The 18,526-nt window shown below is 41.4% G+C and overlaps 1 protein-coding gene across 2 annotated transcripts in view; it reads right to left on the reverse strand.

Moving 5' to 3' along the window:
* PMEPA1 (prostate transmembrane protein, androgen induced 1) overlaps positions 1-18,526 on the reverse strand; it is an 85,097-nt gene that overhangs the window by 14,431 nt on the left and 52,140 nt on the right. For both annotated transcript variants that reach the window (XM_023494500.2, XM_003757663.4), the window contains exon 2: positions 458-612. In XM_023494500.2, the coding sequence (XP_023350268.1) occupies positions 458-612 (155 nt within the window). The remainder of the gene's footprint in view (positions 1-457; positions 613-18,526) is intronic.

The raw sequence follows: 18,526 nt of genomic DNA on the forward strand, positions 1-18,526 counted from the left end.
TTCCTGAAGAAGCTGAGGTATCCTATCCTACCTGAAAGGAGTACTTCCTGAAGAAGCTGAGGGCATGCCATCCTCCCTGGAGGGAGTGCTTCCTGAAGAAGCTGAGGGCATCCCACTTTGACCTGGAGGGAGTGCTTTCTGAAGAAGCTAAAGATATCCCATCCTACCTGGTAGATGGTATATTTCCAACACTAGGCAAAAGCTGATTCATCCTGCCCTGCCTGTGTCTACATTACTCTGGGAGGCATTTTAAGAAAATATAGAGAAGAGAAAAATACTCTAAGAATCCCTTATACCTGGATGTCTCTTCATTCCTTTCAGTATGCTTCTCTGTTATCTCACTGGGTCCACCATAGGGGATGGGTAGATTGAATCTGCCCAGTGTGAGAAAGTAACATGCCCCCAAAGTCCCAACAGCTGAGGGCTGGGGAAGAGATGAACAAAGAAAATTGCTTACCGAAGAGAGATTTTCTTCTCTTCGCCGCCCTTGGCTGTGCCGGTGGATGAAGGAACGGGCAGAGAGCTTATAGTGATTCAACAGGCATGTAATCACTACCACCATCACCATCATGACCACCACAATGATGATTATCTGCACGAACTCCAATTCCGCTGTCAAGACAGAAACAAAGAAGGGCTGAGACCTTGGGGATGCAAAAGATGGATTACAATATAGTAGAAATTTTATTGGAATGGGAATGAGAGGGCCTGGGTTTGAAATCTATCATTGCCACTTTACCCCCTGTGTTTCAATCTGTAACAGGAAGAAATGTGACCTATATTAACAAAAAGATACCCCTTTAATTCTTAGGGCAAAGATGGGAGACAGGTACTGAGTCTTGCTTTTCTTTATGGGTATTCAAATATTTTCTGACTTGTTCTTTGTTTCACTAAAGAATGAGAAAAATATTGTACCAATTAATGCTATTATACTAGTAAAAATAATTATAATAACACATAATGAAGTTGAAAGAGGGCTGACTTTTGAGTTAAAGGAATTGGGTTCGGTATCCATCTCTATCACAAACTGCCTTCTGTGACTTTGAACAAGTCTTTTTGTGCTTTTGGGAAGGCATTTTTAATTTCTGCAGTTAGAGACGTGGTAAAGGATGGAATACCACTGATCTCATAGATGCATGTATATATGTACATTCATATTTATATTTTTTGTGAGTTTTTTCCTAAGATCCAGGACCCTTAAAAAAAGAAACTTGGAAGAGGGATGAGTCAGATCCATTTTAAATGGACCCAGCTGGGTGGGAGGGGTAAAGAGTTACTAAGGAACAGGCAGTGATTCAAATGGGAGAAGAGAAGTCTATTTCTTGCTGCTATCTAGGCAAACCTGCCTTAATCAAAAGACCCAGAGAAAAAGGAGATCAGGAGGGAATGAGACCTTATCCCCTTGGCTTTCCCTTTTAGACTATCAAAAAATTAAATCAAAAATGGAAAAGGAGAAGAGATGGTTTCAGAGTCATCTAACAAGAAAAATGATGGAGCCACCTACTCATTGGTAAATGATAGAGCCTCTTTTCTCTGTACAAACTTAATGAGCTTAATTCAACAAATATTTTAGATAAAACTGTTCTCCAAAGGCCGCCCCAAATGGCACTCTTTCTATGAAATCTTAATGCCTGCCACAAGGATCCCTCATTTCTCAAATCTTTTATATCATCTCTCCAGTCAGAATGGAAGTTCCCCAAGGGCAGGAATCAGAATGTATTAGTCCAGCCACTTTTGCAGTATGATGCTCATTTACTGAGTATTCCTGTTAGAGGAAAACTGACAATAATGAAGAAGACAATTGGGTTGGTTCAAATGCCTCCTTGTCATGTCATTAATGCTGTAAGAGAGTCAGATGAAAGAAGTATATTTGTTTATTCTAGTGAAAAAAGACGCAAGGGAGATATCATCATCACAATCAACCATCACTTACATAGCACTTTATAGTTTGCAATGTGATACACATATATGTATATATATACATGTGTGTGTATTAAATTATTTGATCCTCACAATAACCCTGGGAAATAGATGCTTTTATTATCCCCATTTTATAGATGAGTAAAATTAAAGAAAATCTTGAAAAAAGTTAAATGATTTATTCAGGATCACATAGCTAGTATGTATCTAAAGTAGGATTTGAACTGAGATCTACCTGACTTTAAGCCTTTTCCCTGATTTCCTGACACTCATACTGGTTTTTTCCATTACACTACACTATGTTTCTCCCATTCTGTGAATGATCAATAAATATTTGTTGGGAAGAAGGAGCAGGGTTCTTTCTCTATTTGGAGCTTCAGACTTGCCTTTGAATTAGACACAAAATCTTTGGAAGGAACCTCAAAGGTCATTTGGCCTGATCTGTATTTGAACAAAAATCCCCTCTACAAAATACCCAATGAGCAGTCATCTAGCCTCTACTTGACCCATCCTTTCCACCCCCATTTTCCCTGATGAAAATCATAACACTTTTCAAGGCAGCCAATTTCATATTTAGACAGTTCTAATTGCTAGGAATTTTTTTCCCCTTACGTTGAGCCAAAATCTGTTTCTCTGCAACTTGCCCCCATTGTTTTTAGTTGTGTCCTCTGAGGCCAAAAGAAACCCCCCAAAACCAAATCAAATCCCCCTTTCCAATGACAGCTATTCAAATGGATGTCTTTATTAAGTCTTCTTCAGGCTAAACACCCCAATTTCCTTCAACCATTTTTCCCATTGCAATACTTACGATCCCTTCACTATAGGACAGCTCTGTAGCTGGTCAAGATCATTTCTAAAATATGATGTAGATGGTATATAGAAGGCACCTCAGTGAAATTATTACCGCCATCATTCTGGATACTATGACTGTCAATGCAGCCCAAAATTGCATTATCATGTTTGAGTGCCATGTGTGCTCTCTCTCTCTCTTTCTCTCTCTCTCTCTCATACATTAATGAGCACTCTTTGGAATTAGTTGCTCAGGAAGTTTTGAATCCCACCTAACTGTACTATTAAATACCCCACACTTTTCAAAACTTCGGTATGAACATTTACATCTTAGGAATGGACAAATATCACAAATCAAGTCTTAATTTACTGTGTTGTTGATTTTATAGTCTTAAGAAAATGATGGTGAAAATGTTAATAACGCAGATTAAACTTAAAAGTGGGTCACACAGATTTCTGAGTCATATGAGCAACAATATGGAAGATTAGACCTTTTCTCTAATCCCTATGACCTTGAAAACTCTTCAAATATCATGCACCAAAGATAAAGTAATTTGCACTATCTCCATGATCTAATATCTCCAGAATCCAAAAGAAAGTTATCCACACAAACCTGAACTGAAAAAACCTGAACTAAAAATCTGAAAAAAAAAATGCAAGAAATAATTCCAAAGAGCAATAGAACATAGAATGCAGTTTGGGGTGACCAATCCTACAAATCTGAGCTTAATCATAAATGGGAAAAAAAAAGATGTTCAATAATAAAGAAACCTTCAAAACATTTTTGGAAAGAAAATCAGAACTTAAGAGAGATTGTTTGCTTCCAGAAAAATGGGTTGCATGACACTTTTCTCCCAAAAAAGCAGATTGTTAAACATTTACTAGCGGAACACTGAGTCTCCGCTTTTCTATCTTGCCCAAGGGAATACCTTGAGAGAATTAAGTCAAAGACTGTTGAAATTTAGTTATACTATGGCTCAACCATATTCCTGACTTACCAGTCAAGGAATCCTGTTAACAGAAGGAAATGAAACAAGGAAATGAGTTTAGGTGTCTCCCCATATCGGAAGGGCTGTATCATGTGCATGACGGATTAGATTTGATCTGCATAAACTTCAGAGTTTAGACCTAGGACCAGTGGGTAAGACTGCTGGATAGAGCAGAAACACAGCTAGATCGTAAATGTTTGATTTGTGTCCCTATTTTGATATACCTATATACTGAGGGTCAAGTAAAAAATTCTCAGTAGAAACGGGGTCCTGAGTGCAAAAAGTTTCAGACTAGAAACTAGTCTGAACTAGATGAATGAAAAGCATTTGTTAAGCAATATTCAGAGCATCATGTTATATGCTATGAAATGGAAAGGCAAGACAGTGGCTATCTTTAAGGACCTCATTTTTCTAAGGAGGAAGGAAATACAGGGTAGAAGGGAGTTTGGGTCTGGAAGTCACAGAGTGAATGGAGGGAAAGGTCAGCTGATTAGGGCTCTTCCAGAAGTGATGGCAGTGTTACTTACTGTCACCAGAGCCAGAATCAGGGAAAAAGAAAATCTAAACAGGAAAAGAGATACGTATCAGTACAGAGTATGGCAAAAAGATGGCAGAGGTTGATCCTTGGGTGGGATGTAAAGTGGGGCATGATCTGGGACAAGCTGTACAGATTTGGGCTTACCTACGACCTGTAACTCAGGAGGGGCAGGGGGAGGGGAGAGGCAGAGCCAGCTCCCTTGATTGGTGAGTGAGCAAGCATAAATCTAACTGTTTTACACCCTATCAGCTGCTGCTCAGCTGTCCATTTTGTCTTCTAGCCTTAGAACTATGGTTCTTGCCCCTACCCCAGGGCCTGGCCATTTTTAAGCCCTCAATGAGCTTTCTTTAAGAAATCCTAGGTCACTCTCAGACACCCAAACGGAACTGGCTTCTGGAACCACAAGCATTTCCTAACAGGGGCAAAAAATATCAGAAAATTGAAAAAGGTGGAAGGGAAGGGAGGGGGGCCTCCCTAACTTAAAAAAAAAAAAAGACAAACGAGGCGAAAGCTTGTGAGAAATGGGAACTAAACTCCGAGGAAGCATGTCCTTCTCCCTTCCCGGCTCCAACCACAGCTGGCAGGAGATGAATGGAGTTTCACACTGGAGATGGCCCATCATAGTTTGATAAATATTTCCGCGCCTTCTTTGGGCCCAAGGATGTCTTCAGCATTCAGGAAGAGGCTGGAAGCCACCCCTTATGCCTCGGCTTCCTGTCAGCTGGCCAAGAAATGCTGTGTAATTTGTCTGTGAGGAGAGACAGAAGGCTTTCTCACCTGTCTGGAGAGGACTGAGGAAGGAGGGGCGGTGGGGAGAGAGGAAACAATTCCTTTGTGTGTGAGAGGAGATAGTGGTGGAAGGGAAGGGGGAAGGGCTGGCAGTGCCGCTGGTGTCTCCATTCAGTCAAAAGGGCCTCTCATGAGTTGGGAGCCTTCCAAGAGGAAAAAAAAAGGGGGAAGTACATACACACACACACGGCAGGTTGGTGATTTATAAGTAACCAGCTTTCCACCGAGGAGGCCGCAGAAACCACGCTCAGAGAGGCCGGCTTCTCAAATAACGCAGATGTTGCAATTTCCATTAAAAAAAATATCCAGGGGGAAAAAAGGGAAGAATGTTATTTTGATCCTGCATGAGATGGGACAGTTTTTGCTGACTAAGGCGGGTTTTCAACTGCGAGATCTCCTGACAGCTGGTAGTTGTTAAGTGCCAGTAAACGCATAAGACGGTTCCGGATGGCGGTTCCTGCCAGTTACCTTGGAGTTAATTCTGCTAAACAGCCACCACCCTGCAAAGACCCAAAGGGGAACCGCCAAGGTTCCTAAAGGCCCATTCTTCAGAGCCGAGGTATCCAAAGGAGAAGGGGAGCCCATCTAGCAGATCTGGCAGGACAGTGAGCCCACTTTGTTCTCCCCCCTACGCCCACCAAGGAAGGAAGCAGAAATGTCTAGTCAGGCTCTCCTCCTTAATTGCTGCTTAAAGGGACTGGCTCACATGATCTGGGAGACTTGGGGCTCTGGGACTCCCCAGAGTCACAAGTTCAAGTCTCAGCTCTATTGACTCAGCTCCTCACCCTCCCAAGATGGAAAAGCCCAATGAGGAATAGACAGTTTTCAGGAGGGAACTAGATGCAAGGAAAACGGGACCATAAAAACTGAAATCCAAGGATCTTCCAGCTCACAAGAATGCCCAGCAATTATGCCCAAGAGACAGCAGGCTAGGCTTTTAGTACAATAGAACACCCCCTTGGGCAAGTCCTTTTCCTTCCTGATAGGCTTTCTCATCTGTCAAATAAAGGGATAGACTAGGTGGTATCTAAGGGGGGGGGGGGGGGCTTTTTGATTTCTATTCATTCAAACCTCCTCCAAGGTATATTCTATACTATTAAAGCCTTATTATTTAGTAAGTTCTTCAGGGTGTCTCACCTGAAACTCTCTTTCTACAATAAAACTCTTGCCCTAATTTTTAAAAAATAAAAACAAAGTGTTAGTTCAATGGAACAATGTTAATAATCCCACACAGGTTTAGGTGCCTAATGATCTTGAGGGTGCCTTTGTATGTTTTTTCTCTCCACTTCCCACCATCAACAGTCATCCTGTGAGGTAGACAACATTTTCCTTATTTTCCAGATGAAAGATTTTTCCCTGGGATTGAAATGAGATCCAAGACTCAGGAACCCTTACGGTCTATTCTCTAGACAGACGATGGTCAAACTTTCTGAAATAGCACACCAAGTGGCCAATCATCCATGTTCTTATAGATGTGTGTGTGTGGAATTGCTGAAATATATGTAAAAATTACTACATGTCAGGTACCAGGCTACTATACAATTATAATTTCATTTGATCTTCACAACAATCCTGTAAGGTAGGGGCTGTTTTTATTCACATTTTACAGATGAGGAAACTGAGGGAAACAGAGGTTTAAGTCATTTCCTAAGGTCTGAAGCAAGATTTGAATTCAGTCTCCCCGACTCCAAGCTCAACAATGTTGTTGTTACTAATTTGGGCCTAGAGTATACTTGAGAACAGCCATTCTATGGCCAAGTGCCAGTACTTAGAGCACTTAGCACTTTGAGTTCTTCAGTGGTATAAAAACAATCAAACTTAAAACCCGGGGAGGGTTAGGGACTATTATTTTTGACTTCATAAGTGGAGGACACTCCCAGCCGTGGTAACTCCTCTATGAATCAAGTTGGCATCTTCTGGGGAAATTATAATCTTCAACTATGGCCTATGGCACAGAGAGGTCATGACTTGCGTGGGTCCCACAGCCAGTCTGGATTAGAGGCAAGATTGGACACAGGTCTCTTGGCTCCCAGGGTCAGCTCTATCCCTATGCAATGATAATTCTCCACTAAAAATAATTAATGAGTTGAGGGCACGTTTTATGTCATTCACCCTGGGCACAGAAATGTTTAATTACTCCTCTCCTCTCCAGGTCTGAGACTGGCAAAGCCAGCCTCCCACAACCTGTATGGCAACGGTTGGGTATTTGACACTTCAACATGTGCCATTTCAGACTTTCTTCTATCTTCTCTTTTGTTTATCTTTTCCTAGTATTAGGTATTAGTCATGTCTCCCAAAAAGAGTGTAAGCTTCTTGAGGTCAGGAATCATGTCTAATATTACACTACACCCTGGATCTCTTAGTTTCAAAGTATTAGAGCTGGCAGGTGTTTTGGAAATAATTTCATTTAACTGCCACATTTTATAGTGGAGGAAATTGAAGCTTGGAAGGGTTGAAGTCCTGGGTCTTGGGTCCTGGGTTGGATATATATTCTTCCCCTGTAACACTGCAGGGTGACCTTAGATGATCCCTAAGGCTTTTTTTCTAGTTCTAAATCCCATGATACTGGACTAGAAAATCCTCCTGGGAGTTATCAGCAGAGTCAGGAGGAGAAGCTACATCTCTTAACTCCCAATCTGATTATCTCCCCACTAAATGATCTTGATTCTTTGATTAATGATAATAATGATAGTTGACACACTGTGTACCTTATTTCATTGGACTTGCAAACCCATGAAGCATAAATTACAGACAGGTTTTTCCCCTCCATTTTATAGATGAGGAAACCCAAATTTTAAAAGTTCAATTGACTTTCCCAGGATGATACAGTTTATAAGAATGAAAGGGAGCATCTAGCTGGCTCTCTCCTAACTCCAAATCTAAAGCTCTTTCCACTACATGGTGCTCAGCAGTAGATATTCGAAAAGATTTGTAGAACTCAATGAGTAGGTAGAGCCTGGGTTCTTCATAACTCCTTTCCTTATCACTGATCCTGGGACCTCAGTCTTGAAACTAAACTCCAAATTCCCTCTATTCAACAAATCCTTCTTCCTTGGGAGGGGGGGTTAATTTAATCAGGGATGGAAGGACTTAGAAATGATTAATTGCATTAATGTTCCTGTTATGATTATTCAGGGAGGACTTGGTAAAAAGCCTCCAAGGGAACAACTCCACCCCACTGTAAAACACTATTTATTTTCTTTTGAAACTACCTGGGAAACAGTTCTGGCAGAAGCAGATGCCAGGGATCAAGAGTTTGCTCCTGCAAGGGCCTGAGATTCAGGTCACAGACAAGATACCACCAGTCCCTCTGTCCTTATGTAACAAAGACCTATGGGGTCCCAGAACTGGGGGGCACAGGAATTGGGATGGGAGAGAGTAAGTTAAATTTTGAAAGCTAAAACCATTCCATAGCCATAGAAGCAGACACACAAAATTTGCCCAGCAACAGCAAGGTGGGGGGGCTTATTTCTGTCCCCTGGATGGTTCTTTCAACATCTCAAATAATACACTCCATTCAGTGGGTGTCATACAGTATGTATATTGTTCCTAACACCCACAGCCTCTGTCTCAGACTGTCTCAGGGGAAGGTGGGGGGTGGGGGGGCCTCTCTAAACAGGGGCTTTTAAACTGACTTGGAAAAAAAAGGGAGGGGGAGAGGGAGGGAATAGTGGGCGAGGGTGCACTTTTCACCTCAATGAGGAGGGATAGAGGCCCTCAGACATTCACAGGCCTTGGCCCTTATTTAAATGGATGTGTGTGTGTGTGTGTTTCTCCATTCCATTTAGGACTCAAGGCTCTTTGTGGAAAGTTTTTGCCTTGGTGACCAAGAAGGCGAGCTTTGAACCCATTGCTGAGGCCTGGGAGTGAGTGGATGGGTGGGTCTGTTTTTCTCCTTTTCTCTAGGCTGGGAAAGTTAAAGGTAGCAGGAGTTGGACCACACTTGGCTGCTTCCCTAGACTTGTTTGGGCCAGGCTAGGCAGCTGAGGTTATGGGGCGGAGCTTGGGAGGACTGGACATTTGGCAGTCCCCTCATGGACACCGCAAGCCTTTGGATGGGGGTGGGGGGAGAAGCTGGGGAATGAGGAATGAGGGATGAGGGCAGGAATGGAGGCTAGGGAGGAGAGCCAAGAACACAGGAAGACATGGATTTTGCTAGTTGAATTTCCAGCTAGCTGTGTGCACTGGGAGACACTGACCCTCTATTGTCTTATCCTGGGCAAGGATGACTATAGTTTTCTCTGTGTGTGTAAGGGGAGAGGGGAATGGCAGGAAGGGGAGATGGACAAAGGCATGGGTTTCTCACGGACCACAGGGATTTGAAGCCATATTGTTCATTTTCTAGAGTGGAAAAGGGCCTCTTAGAGTGGTTAAATGACTTATCCAAAGTCACATAGCTAGGAAATAGCAAAGCTGGGATATGAATGGGAACTGGATGATGGTAAAAGGGAAATGAATGTAATGCTTCATAGAGTGTTAGAATGTGAGCTATTATTATGATAAAAGATATTATCATATATCTTATTCACTGGGAAACTGACCCCATTAAGAAACTACCCTGAGAAATTCAGATTCAAGGAGGCAGGCAGGAAGAGAGAAAGGAAGAGTAAATTAGTAAGTAATTTACTAAGTAAATTAGTCCCTATTCTTTCCTGAAAGCTGTTGAAAGCTTTTTGCTGGGCTCTCCCAACACACAGCATTATATGCTTGAAACATTCTATGAGCCAGAAAACTTGGGTCACAGGTCTTCGCCTTGTGGGTCCCCTTGACAAATCCCTTTCTCTCTCTTGCCCTTAGTTTCCTCCGCTGTAAAATGAGAGGGTGAGACTCCATGCTCCTTTAAGTTCTTTGTCAGCTCCAGCAAGGGCTGCTTTAGGTTTTAATGTCCCTGCTTGTTCCAACATTCTAGACCTCTCTGAGTCCTTCAGCCACTGTGCGAGTTCTGACATAGTGGTCCCCTCAGAACCTTTGCCTCTAATTCCATCACCCCTTGTTGTTCGTGATCTAGCAGAAACCCCCTTCCACGGCTTGACACTGTGAGCAGGTCACGCGGGATCCCGGGATGCTACTGTGACATTTGTAGCACGTGTGGGTAATGTTAAAGGTTGTCCTACTTCTCTGGGTTTGATGGCATCGGCCCAAAAGGGAATTATGGCATTGGAGGCTTAGCCACGGCAAAGCTTACTCTGCTGCAGGCAGGGTGAGACCCCGGCCCGCATTTTACAATGCAGTCTGGATTCGCTTTCCAAGGTCGCATTGAACTTCCCTTATAGTCCCCCCTTGTCTCCTGTGACTGCTCCCCCTCCCCAAATGCTATTGAGCATAAACAGTTAAGTGTTTATTCTGTAACTAACACTTGGCACGGGCTGACTAGTGCACTGATGAAGTACATTCCAGTTCTAATTACTCTGCCCTTGTCAAGATGCCCAAATTACTCAATGATTCCATTTTGGCAGATGCAATGAGCAGCCCTTTAAAACATGGCGCAGGGATCTCTGATTCTGATAATAATGTCCTTTCTGAAACCCATGCACTCAGATTCCCTTTGCTAAATGCCTACTGTGTGCAGGGCCCCTCCAAACCACACTGTCTTATCCTTAAGATGTTATAAAATAGCATATTCTGACTTCTGAAAAAGCTCAGCCCTCTGGGCTACTGAAGTGACTATTCAGAGGAGGACCCTACCCCAGAAATCCTGGGCCCTGATTTCCTCAGTTTGGTCTCTAAGGTCCTTGTAGCTCTAACATCCCAGGGACGCTTCCATAGAACCTGGCTTGTTCTAGATACAGTGGGAGAAATATAAGACATAATATCCAAGTGTTCTCAATTTGCTTAGTTTCATAATTGGGGATAAGTAAAACTATCAAGGATGAAATTCAGAACATATAAGATGGTTTAGGATCAAGACTGTCAATAATAGAAGGCCAGAGGGACCACTGGGGATGGGTAATTCCTGCAAGAAAGCTTGGATGGGGGAAGAAGGGAAGGGACATGACGCTACTTCTCCACCTGCTATTCTAATGTGACCCCTTTCTGTTCAGGAACTTTTAATCCTGCTTATGAGAGAAGCAGGGCTCTGATGAAGGAGGAAACAAATTCATTCAAGAATTGAAAAGTCAACTTTGTTGGTCCAAAAGTGAGCGGAGAGACATACTAGAATATTTGGTCAAATTGGTTTAAATTTCCTCTCTTTCAGAGAGGGCCATTCTTAACCACTGGTACCTACCCTTCAGCCTCATATTTAAGACAATGTGATGAAACTTGGAGTCAGAAGAGACTTGGGTTCAAATTCTGGCCTGAACACCTAATAGTTATGTGACACTGGGCAAGACTCTTCACCCCATTTTCAAGTCTTTAAGGCAGTAGAACTCCCAAGAGTTGTTCTATGGATCAGATGGAATCATAAATATAAAAAGCATTTTGCAAAACTCAAAAATGCTAAATAAAAGTCAGCTTTGATTGTTATTCTCTGTTTCAATAATCTGTAATCTCAACCATGGACAATCCCTCCACCAGTTCAGACTGATAACTTATACCTTGTCCCTTTTTTCTCTGTCATTTTTATCCACCTCTTTCCATAAATTCTCTGTAGAGAAGACCTAGACTAACGTGCATGGGAAATGCTGCAGCTGAACTAAGCTATTAAATAAGAGTAACAAATGTTCTCCTGGAAATAAGCTTTCCCACAATCTTGTTGCTGGGTCCTTGTTTTGAAGGAAATAGCATACAGTGGGCCAGGGAAATTAGAGCAGCATCCACCAACCAATAGTGCAAACTCTGGAGCTCTTGGTCCCAAGGCCCATCTGTGCAAACAGGAGTCTTTTAAAAAATGAAATTTCATTTTCACATTTGGGTATTCTGGATTCAGATATTTGTCACTTTTAAGCTGGGTAATAAGTAAGCAGTAGGCAGGAAGAGGGAAAAAAAAATCCTTATTTAACTTCTCCCTAAGGAATTTGACTTTTATGAGATAGCCAAGCTCCTTTTTCTCAAATACAAAGTAAGGTCACACTAATTTAATTTGGCGTCATTTTTACTCATGAATAATTTCAAATTAACAGGTTCATATGTCACATTTGAATAGCTTAATACTGCCTCCCCCACCCCTAAGTTCACATTTTTCTCCTAAAAAAAACCCAAAAAAACAATTAGTTCTAGATATGTGTTAATCTCACTGTTCATTCCCAGGATGCATTCTGAACAAATATACCAAAGACTGCCCACTGTACTTCTTAGCTAATGAATTGGTGCAACGACCAGAAAGCTGGATTTGGAGAAAGTGACTGGAAAATTTTTAAATTCTTTTGTTGATCAAGGAAAGTTTTAATGCAGACCTAAAATGAGAGTTGGGTTCAACAAGAGATGCTCCAAACCTTCCCACAGCCCCTTGCTTTTGCAATATATGATTACCCTGCAAATGCAAAGTGAGTCACTTCTTCACTTAGTTTTTCATTAGTAAAATAAGGTGGGCAGGGGGCTTGGGCAAGGGGTATAATGCTTAAATTATCTTTTCATGTTCATTTCAGTAGACAGAGTACTAAGCTTGGAATCAGGAAAAATCATCTTCATGAGTTGAAATCTGATGTGAGATCTAGCTGTGTGATCCTGGGTAAGTCACTTAACTGTTAAGTGTTATGTATTTCCCTGTTAAGAAAATGGCAAGTCATTCCTTGTCTCTGCCAAGAAAATCCCCAAATGCAGAATAAGATACAGCTGAAACAACTAAACAACAATCAGATCTAATGCAATGAAAACAGATGATTGGGAATGGCCTGTAATGATAAATGAATTGAAGGCAATTCCTGGTTACCAATTTGGGCAAGAATCAAGGAATCAACAATAGGCTATTCTTTTTCACATGTAATTTTAGATTTCAAAACCATGTCAAATGTACAGCCAGGTTGGCCACTGCCGCCTGGCTCTGGTGAATTGATCAAGACCCAAGGGGTCCCAGGATTTCCCTCCCAGCTCCTTTTGTCTCCTTCATCCCACAAAGCCCCAACTGCAAAACCAGCCTCCCTTAGTGGAAATTAGAAAGAGTCAGAGAGGGGCAAAGCAAGTCCTTTCTGGTTAACAAGCAAAACGCACGCATTTAGCCTTGTCTGGACCTCCGGCTGCCCACTAAGGTATTAGGAATTGGAACTGTCTGAAATTTATGAAAATCTAATCTTGTTAGCTGCTGTTGGGATGTGACAAGGCAGGGGGAAGGCTCATTGTCATTCCAACTAGCCAGGCCCCTGGTGAATGACTTTCAACTTGCTTGCCATTTCATTTATCTGGATTGGGGAAAGCAGCAGAGCTCTGCTAGGCCCCTCATTTGAATGAGAACCTGGCTCTTTAGAATTTTAAATCAAATTGAACCAGACGTCAAAGGAATAACTTCTTGATCGCTCCTACAGCAATTTCAAATGCTCAGCCTTTGGAGCATTTATTTCCTTCAGTGAAAACTTGCCTGGGTAAGAAGTTGGTGTGTATGTTCCTCCAGGCTTTTTTGGGCGAGGGGGGGATTTTGGGAAGGGGGCAGGTTTGTAAGCAAACCCTTGACAGCTTCCCTCAGAGGGCATTACCCATTTCAAACAGATGCTACAAGCTTTTCAGCCTGAGAAATCATTCAGCTAGAAAACCTAGGATCTGGAGAAAATCTGCAGCAAAGAGAGCTCGCTCCCCAATCTTTACTGGTTAGTAGTTATCATGTAAAGGGGTCTTCATTTGGGACTTTAGCTTGTTGCCTACCATTCTGACCCCTGTGTACATGCAGACCAGATCCCATAGCTAGTCTAGAGTCATGGGGACTTCTGAGATTAGGGAAGGAAGTTTAGAGTTTAGGTGAACACTATTGGTAGAAAGGTTTCTTAAAGATCACCTGATCCTACAGTCATCAAATCTAAGAACTCTCTGATTATTTCTTAATGAATTAGCAAAACTCTGCCTATATCATGACCACCCTATATGTTTTTAAGGGGTTCTTCACCTTCTGGACTCCTATCTTGTGCAGAGAATACTGCATAACTACTAATTAAAGCATGACCACGATTGCCCTTAAATTTACTCTTGGAAAGGTGTATGAAACACAGCTACTCTTTTCTCTGCCCTGACCTCATTCAGAAATAAGTACTGGACTGCAGGGAGAACTTTCAAGGCAGGGCTTATGAAATCATTCTTCAAGTCCCAAGGAGCCCGGAGCTTGCTGATTGCCATGGCTGCAGTTTTTGTACCTCTCCCTCCCACCCAACTTTTCTTTTCTCTCCCTTCAGTGGTATCCAGAAACCCAGAGGTCAGACTGCTCTGTTATCCTCACCTACCCACGACCTTCAATCATGACACAGAATGAAATTACATTGATACAATAGAAGAAAATGACAGTGGCAAGCAGATCACTCAAAGAGATAATGATGTCATTAGATTTGATTCTGCTGTCATTAGTCCCCACTGGAAATAAAGAGATGGTTTTGACGGGAGTGTACCACTGGTGTCCTGCAAAGTGTGCTGTATTTAGAATCAGAGGAACTGAATTCAAGCCCTGGCTCTTACTACATGTATGACCTAGGGCAAGGCCTGAAATGTCTCAGGACATCAGTTTTTCCATCTATAAAATAAGAGAATCAGGATAGCTGATATTCTCCATTCCTTCTAACTATATTCTATACAGGTGGGGGGGCAATCATACTTCTAACAAAGAGAGAAGAAAGGAAGGAAGGAAGGAAGGGAAGGAGGAAGGAAGGAAAAGAGGGAAGGGAGAGAAGAAGGGAGGGAGGAAAGGGAGGGAGGGAGGGAGGGAAAAAGGAAGAGAGGGAAGGGAGAGAAGAAGGAAGGAAGGAAGGGAGGAAGGGAGGGAGGAAGAGAGGGAGGGAACGAAGGAGGGGGAGGGAGGGAAGAACATTTCCCAAATAAGGGGCTATTTTTTGCCTCTATTGCTACCTAGCTTTAATCACTGAATGGACAGGGGCCTCAGTCAGACCTATTAAAGATCTTAGCTTAAAATGATCAAGGTCTCTCACTGTACCTAGGTCTATCTCCAGTAGTCCTGATCTATATCAGGACCCAGACAACTCTAGAGGAGAAAGTGAGGCAGGTGATATAATAGTAATAGAGCTAGAATTTGAAGTCAAGAACCCAGCAAGTTCAATGCTTTTTCCTACTAGGCAAACTGCCTCTCTGAAACTCAATTTCCTTATTAACAAACTGGAAATAATACTGCTATTCCCTCTCTCAACTATTTCCTTTTTTTTTTTTGTACACAATGTGTATGATTATGAGCTCCCTGTTTTTTGCCTTTTTCCCTATCCTTAACACTCAGCACATTGCCTGGCACATAAGTGATTGATAAATTCATACTGATCGATTGACTGACAATGAGATAATGGATATGAAGATACTTATTACAAAACCATACCCAAACATTAGGGGTTCATTAGCATATCACATAACATTTCTACATTTGGAATGTCCCATTCCTAGGGATGCACAAAACAAGTTCTCCACTACCCAGCCACTCCAAGTGGAGTTACTTGATTCCACAGCAACTCCTTCTTCCACTGGTAAGTACACATACAGCTGGATATCTCTTAAAGGGAAAAGGTTGTTGAAATATACAAACTCCTGGGGACGGCATAATTGGGCTAGACTTTAATGATTAAATGCTCCTTCAATAAGGAAAGACAAAGAAGGGGCTTTTATCTTTCCCTCTATTATCCAAATGGAGAGGACTAATGGTTTTTTGGCATATTTTTTTCTTCCCTCTGTCACCAGCAGTGAACATCTTTAAATACACTGTCGGCAAAATATCAATCTTCACTCAATAGCTATTGGCAGAATGAAGTGAATTCTCTGTATGAAATCAGCTAGCTTGTGGTCAATGGACAGCTAGACCAGTCACAGAAAATTATTGAAAAGAATGCACTTTATTAATTGAGGAAAGTAATAGGCAAGCTAAGTGTAGGGCTTTGATTTTACTTTATACTAACATGGTATTGTAAGTTTGGCTTTAGAAAGTCAATTTTAATGTGTCCTTTTTGGTCTACATGGAAGGTGGCTTTGTACTCTCTTCCCCAATAGCTGAGTGAGATGTTCTTAAGTGAAAGAATTTTTAAGAGGTGAGTTTCTTGAAAGAGAACACAATTGGGTCTATCTTAGAGAAACAGCACAAGGTTATATTTCTAAGACATTGAGAATCTATGAAGGTGGGGAAGGATGAGATCTCTCTCTCTCTCTATGTATGTATGTGTGTGTGTATATGTGTATATATATATATACATACACACACATACACACACACACACATACACACACATATATATATATATATATATACACACACACACATAGGCAGCATTTAGGTGTTTCTCTGTCAATTCAGTTCAATAGTTTCTGAAAACCTGTCAGCTGTGTCAACATTCAAAGGAAGATGGGATTTAGTTATTAGGAGAGACCTTATAAATCATCCATTCTAACTCTTTTTAAAAAGTAGGGAAACTGAGGCCTAAAGATGAGATGATTTGCCTGCACACATTGAGAAGTGAGAGAGCTGGGATACGAACTCATCTCCAGATACAAAACTCTTTCCAAAATATACTCATTGATCCACTTAACAACAATTTGACTATATCTATTCAATCTTAAAAGTTCACATGTTCTAGGACTTTATAAAGCTATGTGATCCAAAATTTGGCCCAATGTGAGGGAAACAAACTCCTAACAACTAGAGCTATCCATCAATGGAATGAGCTGCCCCTGGTTAGATAATGAACAGGTTAGATAGTGAATTTCCCGTTACTGGAGTAATATAAGCAAAGGCGAGGTGACTCTTTGTCAGAGGTATTGCAGATGTGATTTAAATATGAAATGAACCTAATGAACCTTTAAGGTCCCTTCCAAATCTGAGATTCTGCTTTAATTCTCCTAAAATATAACGGTCAGCTCATAGTTGCTCAATAAATACCTTTTAATTTTAAATTTACAACTGCATTACAAATCTCCATTTACAGATGCAGACAAGAAATAGAAATGAGTGAAATCCTCAGGATCCTGACTGCGTTGTGTATATTCACAGGTTAAACATACCATGCCTATCATCAGAGTTTAGTAAAGAGCACTCCATTCCATTATAGAACTGGAAGGGATCTTAGAAATCATTTAGGACAATCTGCTCAGATTTTGGAGAAGGAACATTAGACTGTAAGCTCCTTAAGGACAAGGACTGTCTTTTGTCTCTTCTTATATTCTTGGACTTAGCAATACCTGGCTTGTAGTAAGGGCTTAATAAATATTTATTGAAAAAAAAAAAGAATGAATGAAACTGAGGTTTAAAAAGAGAAAGCAATGGATGATATTGTCAGTATATAGAATATATTGAGTATTTACCAAATATCTTGCTGAAGGGACATGCACAGGGTCACACAGCTCAATCATATGAGCACTAATAGTGACTGAGGCAGGTCTCCTGACTTCCAGTTTAGTTCCCTGTCCACTGCACTAACATTACCAATAAAAGGAAGAGTGAGCTTGAATGTTAAGACTTCATAAATGACAGGAAGTTTATCCTGTGAAGAAAAGTGAAGCAGCATGTGTACACAGAGTTCTGAATCCTTTAAAAATGTCAATTGTCCTGACAATTAAAGTACAGACATCCATTCACTAGCTTGTGGAAAAAAACTATGGTTATTCCAAGTCCCATAATTCAGAGATATCACTGTCATATGAGAGCCCAAAAGGCTGCCAGGATCTTGGAAATTCGCAGACCATCATAATGAGGGAAGGGAGGGTCCCACCGTATCCTGCCTTAGTTAAAACAGACTTAGAGTGCTGTGTTTGGTTCTGGACGCCACATTTTAGGAAAGACATCAGCAAGCTGATGGAAGTATAGAGGAGCCAAACAGAACAATGAGAGAACTGGATAAAATATCACACAAAGTTTGATGGAGGTTCTGAGAATGTTTAGCCTGGAGAGAAAACTCAGGTGGGCCATGCACGATTGCCGATTAGACTTGTCTGTTTACCCACTAAAGGTCAAAACTAGGACCAATGAGGAAAAGCTGAAGAGGAACAGATTTTGGCTCAAAAGAAGAAAAATCAAACTTGCCAAGAATAGAGAAAGTTCCCCATCTAACAAATGCTACATAATTATTTTTCAGGGCTGCTTCACATGCATAGAATCCTAGCATCCTTCTAGTCTCTCTACAGGTGCCACGGCCAACAAAAAGCCTATCTTGATATTTCCAGGTGCTGGTACATTCCCCCAGGATATATTTTGTACTGAATTTTCGATGTCCATGTTGTTTTCTCCTGATGGAACGTGAGCTTCTTGAGGGCAGGTACTACCTTTTTGCTTTGTCTTGTATCTATACTGCCTGGCACAGTGCACAGCACAATATAGACACTTATACATGCTTCTTGGTGAATGAATAAATAATGTAAGGGAAATTTCCTGTACAGAAGAAACTAGATCCCATTGAAATTCTAACAAGAATCTATAAATCAGAATAAATCTATTGAAACATTCTGT

The sequence above is a fragment of the Sarcophilus harrisii genome, chromosome 2 (genome assembly GCF_902635505.1).
Source record: "Sarcophilus harrisii chromosome 2, mSarHar1.11, whole genome shotgun sequence".
Taxonomy (NCBI): domain Eukaryota; kingdom Metazoa; phylum Chordata; class Mammalia; order Dasyuromorphia; family Dasyuridae; genus Sarcophilus; species Sarcophilus harrisii.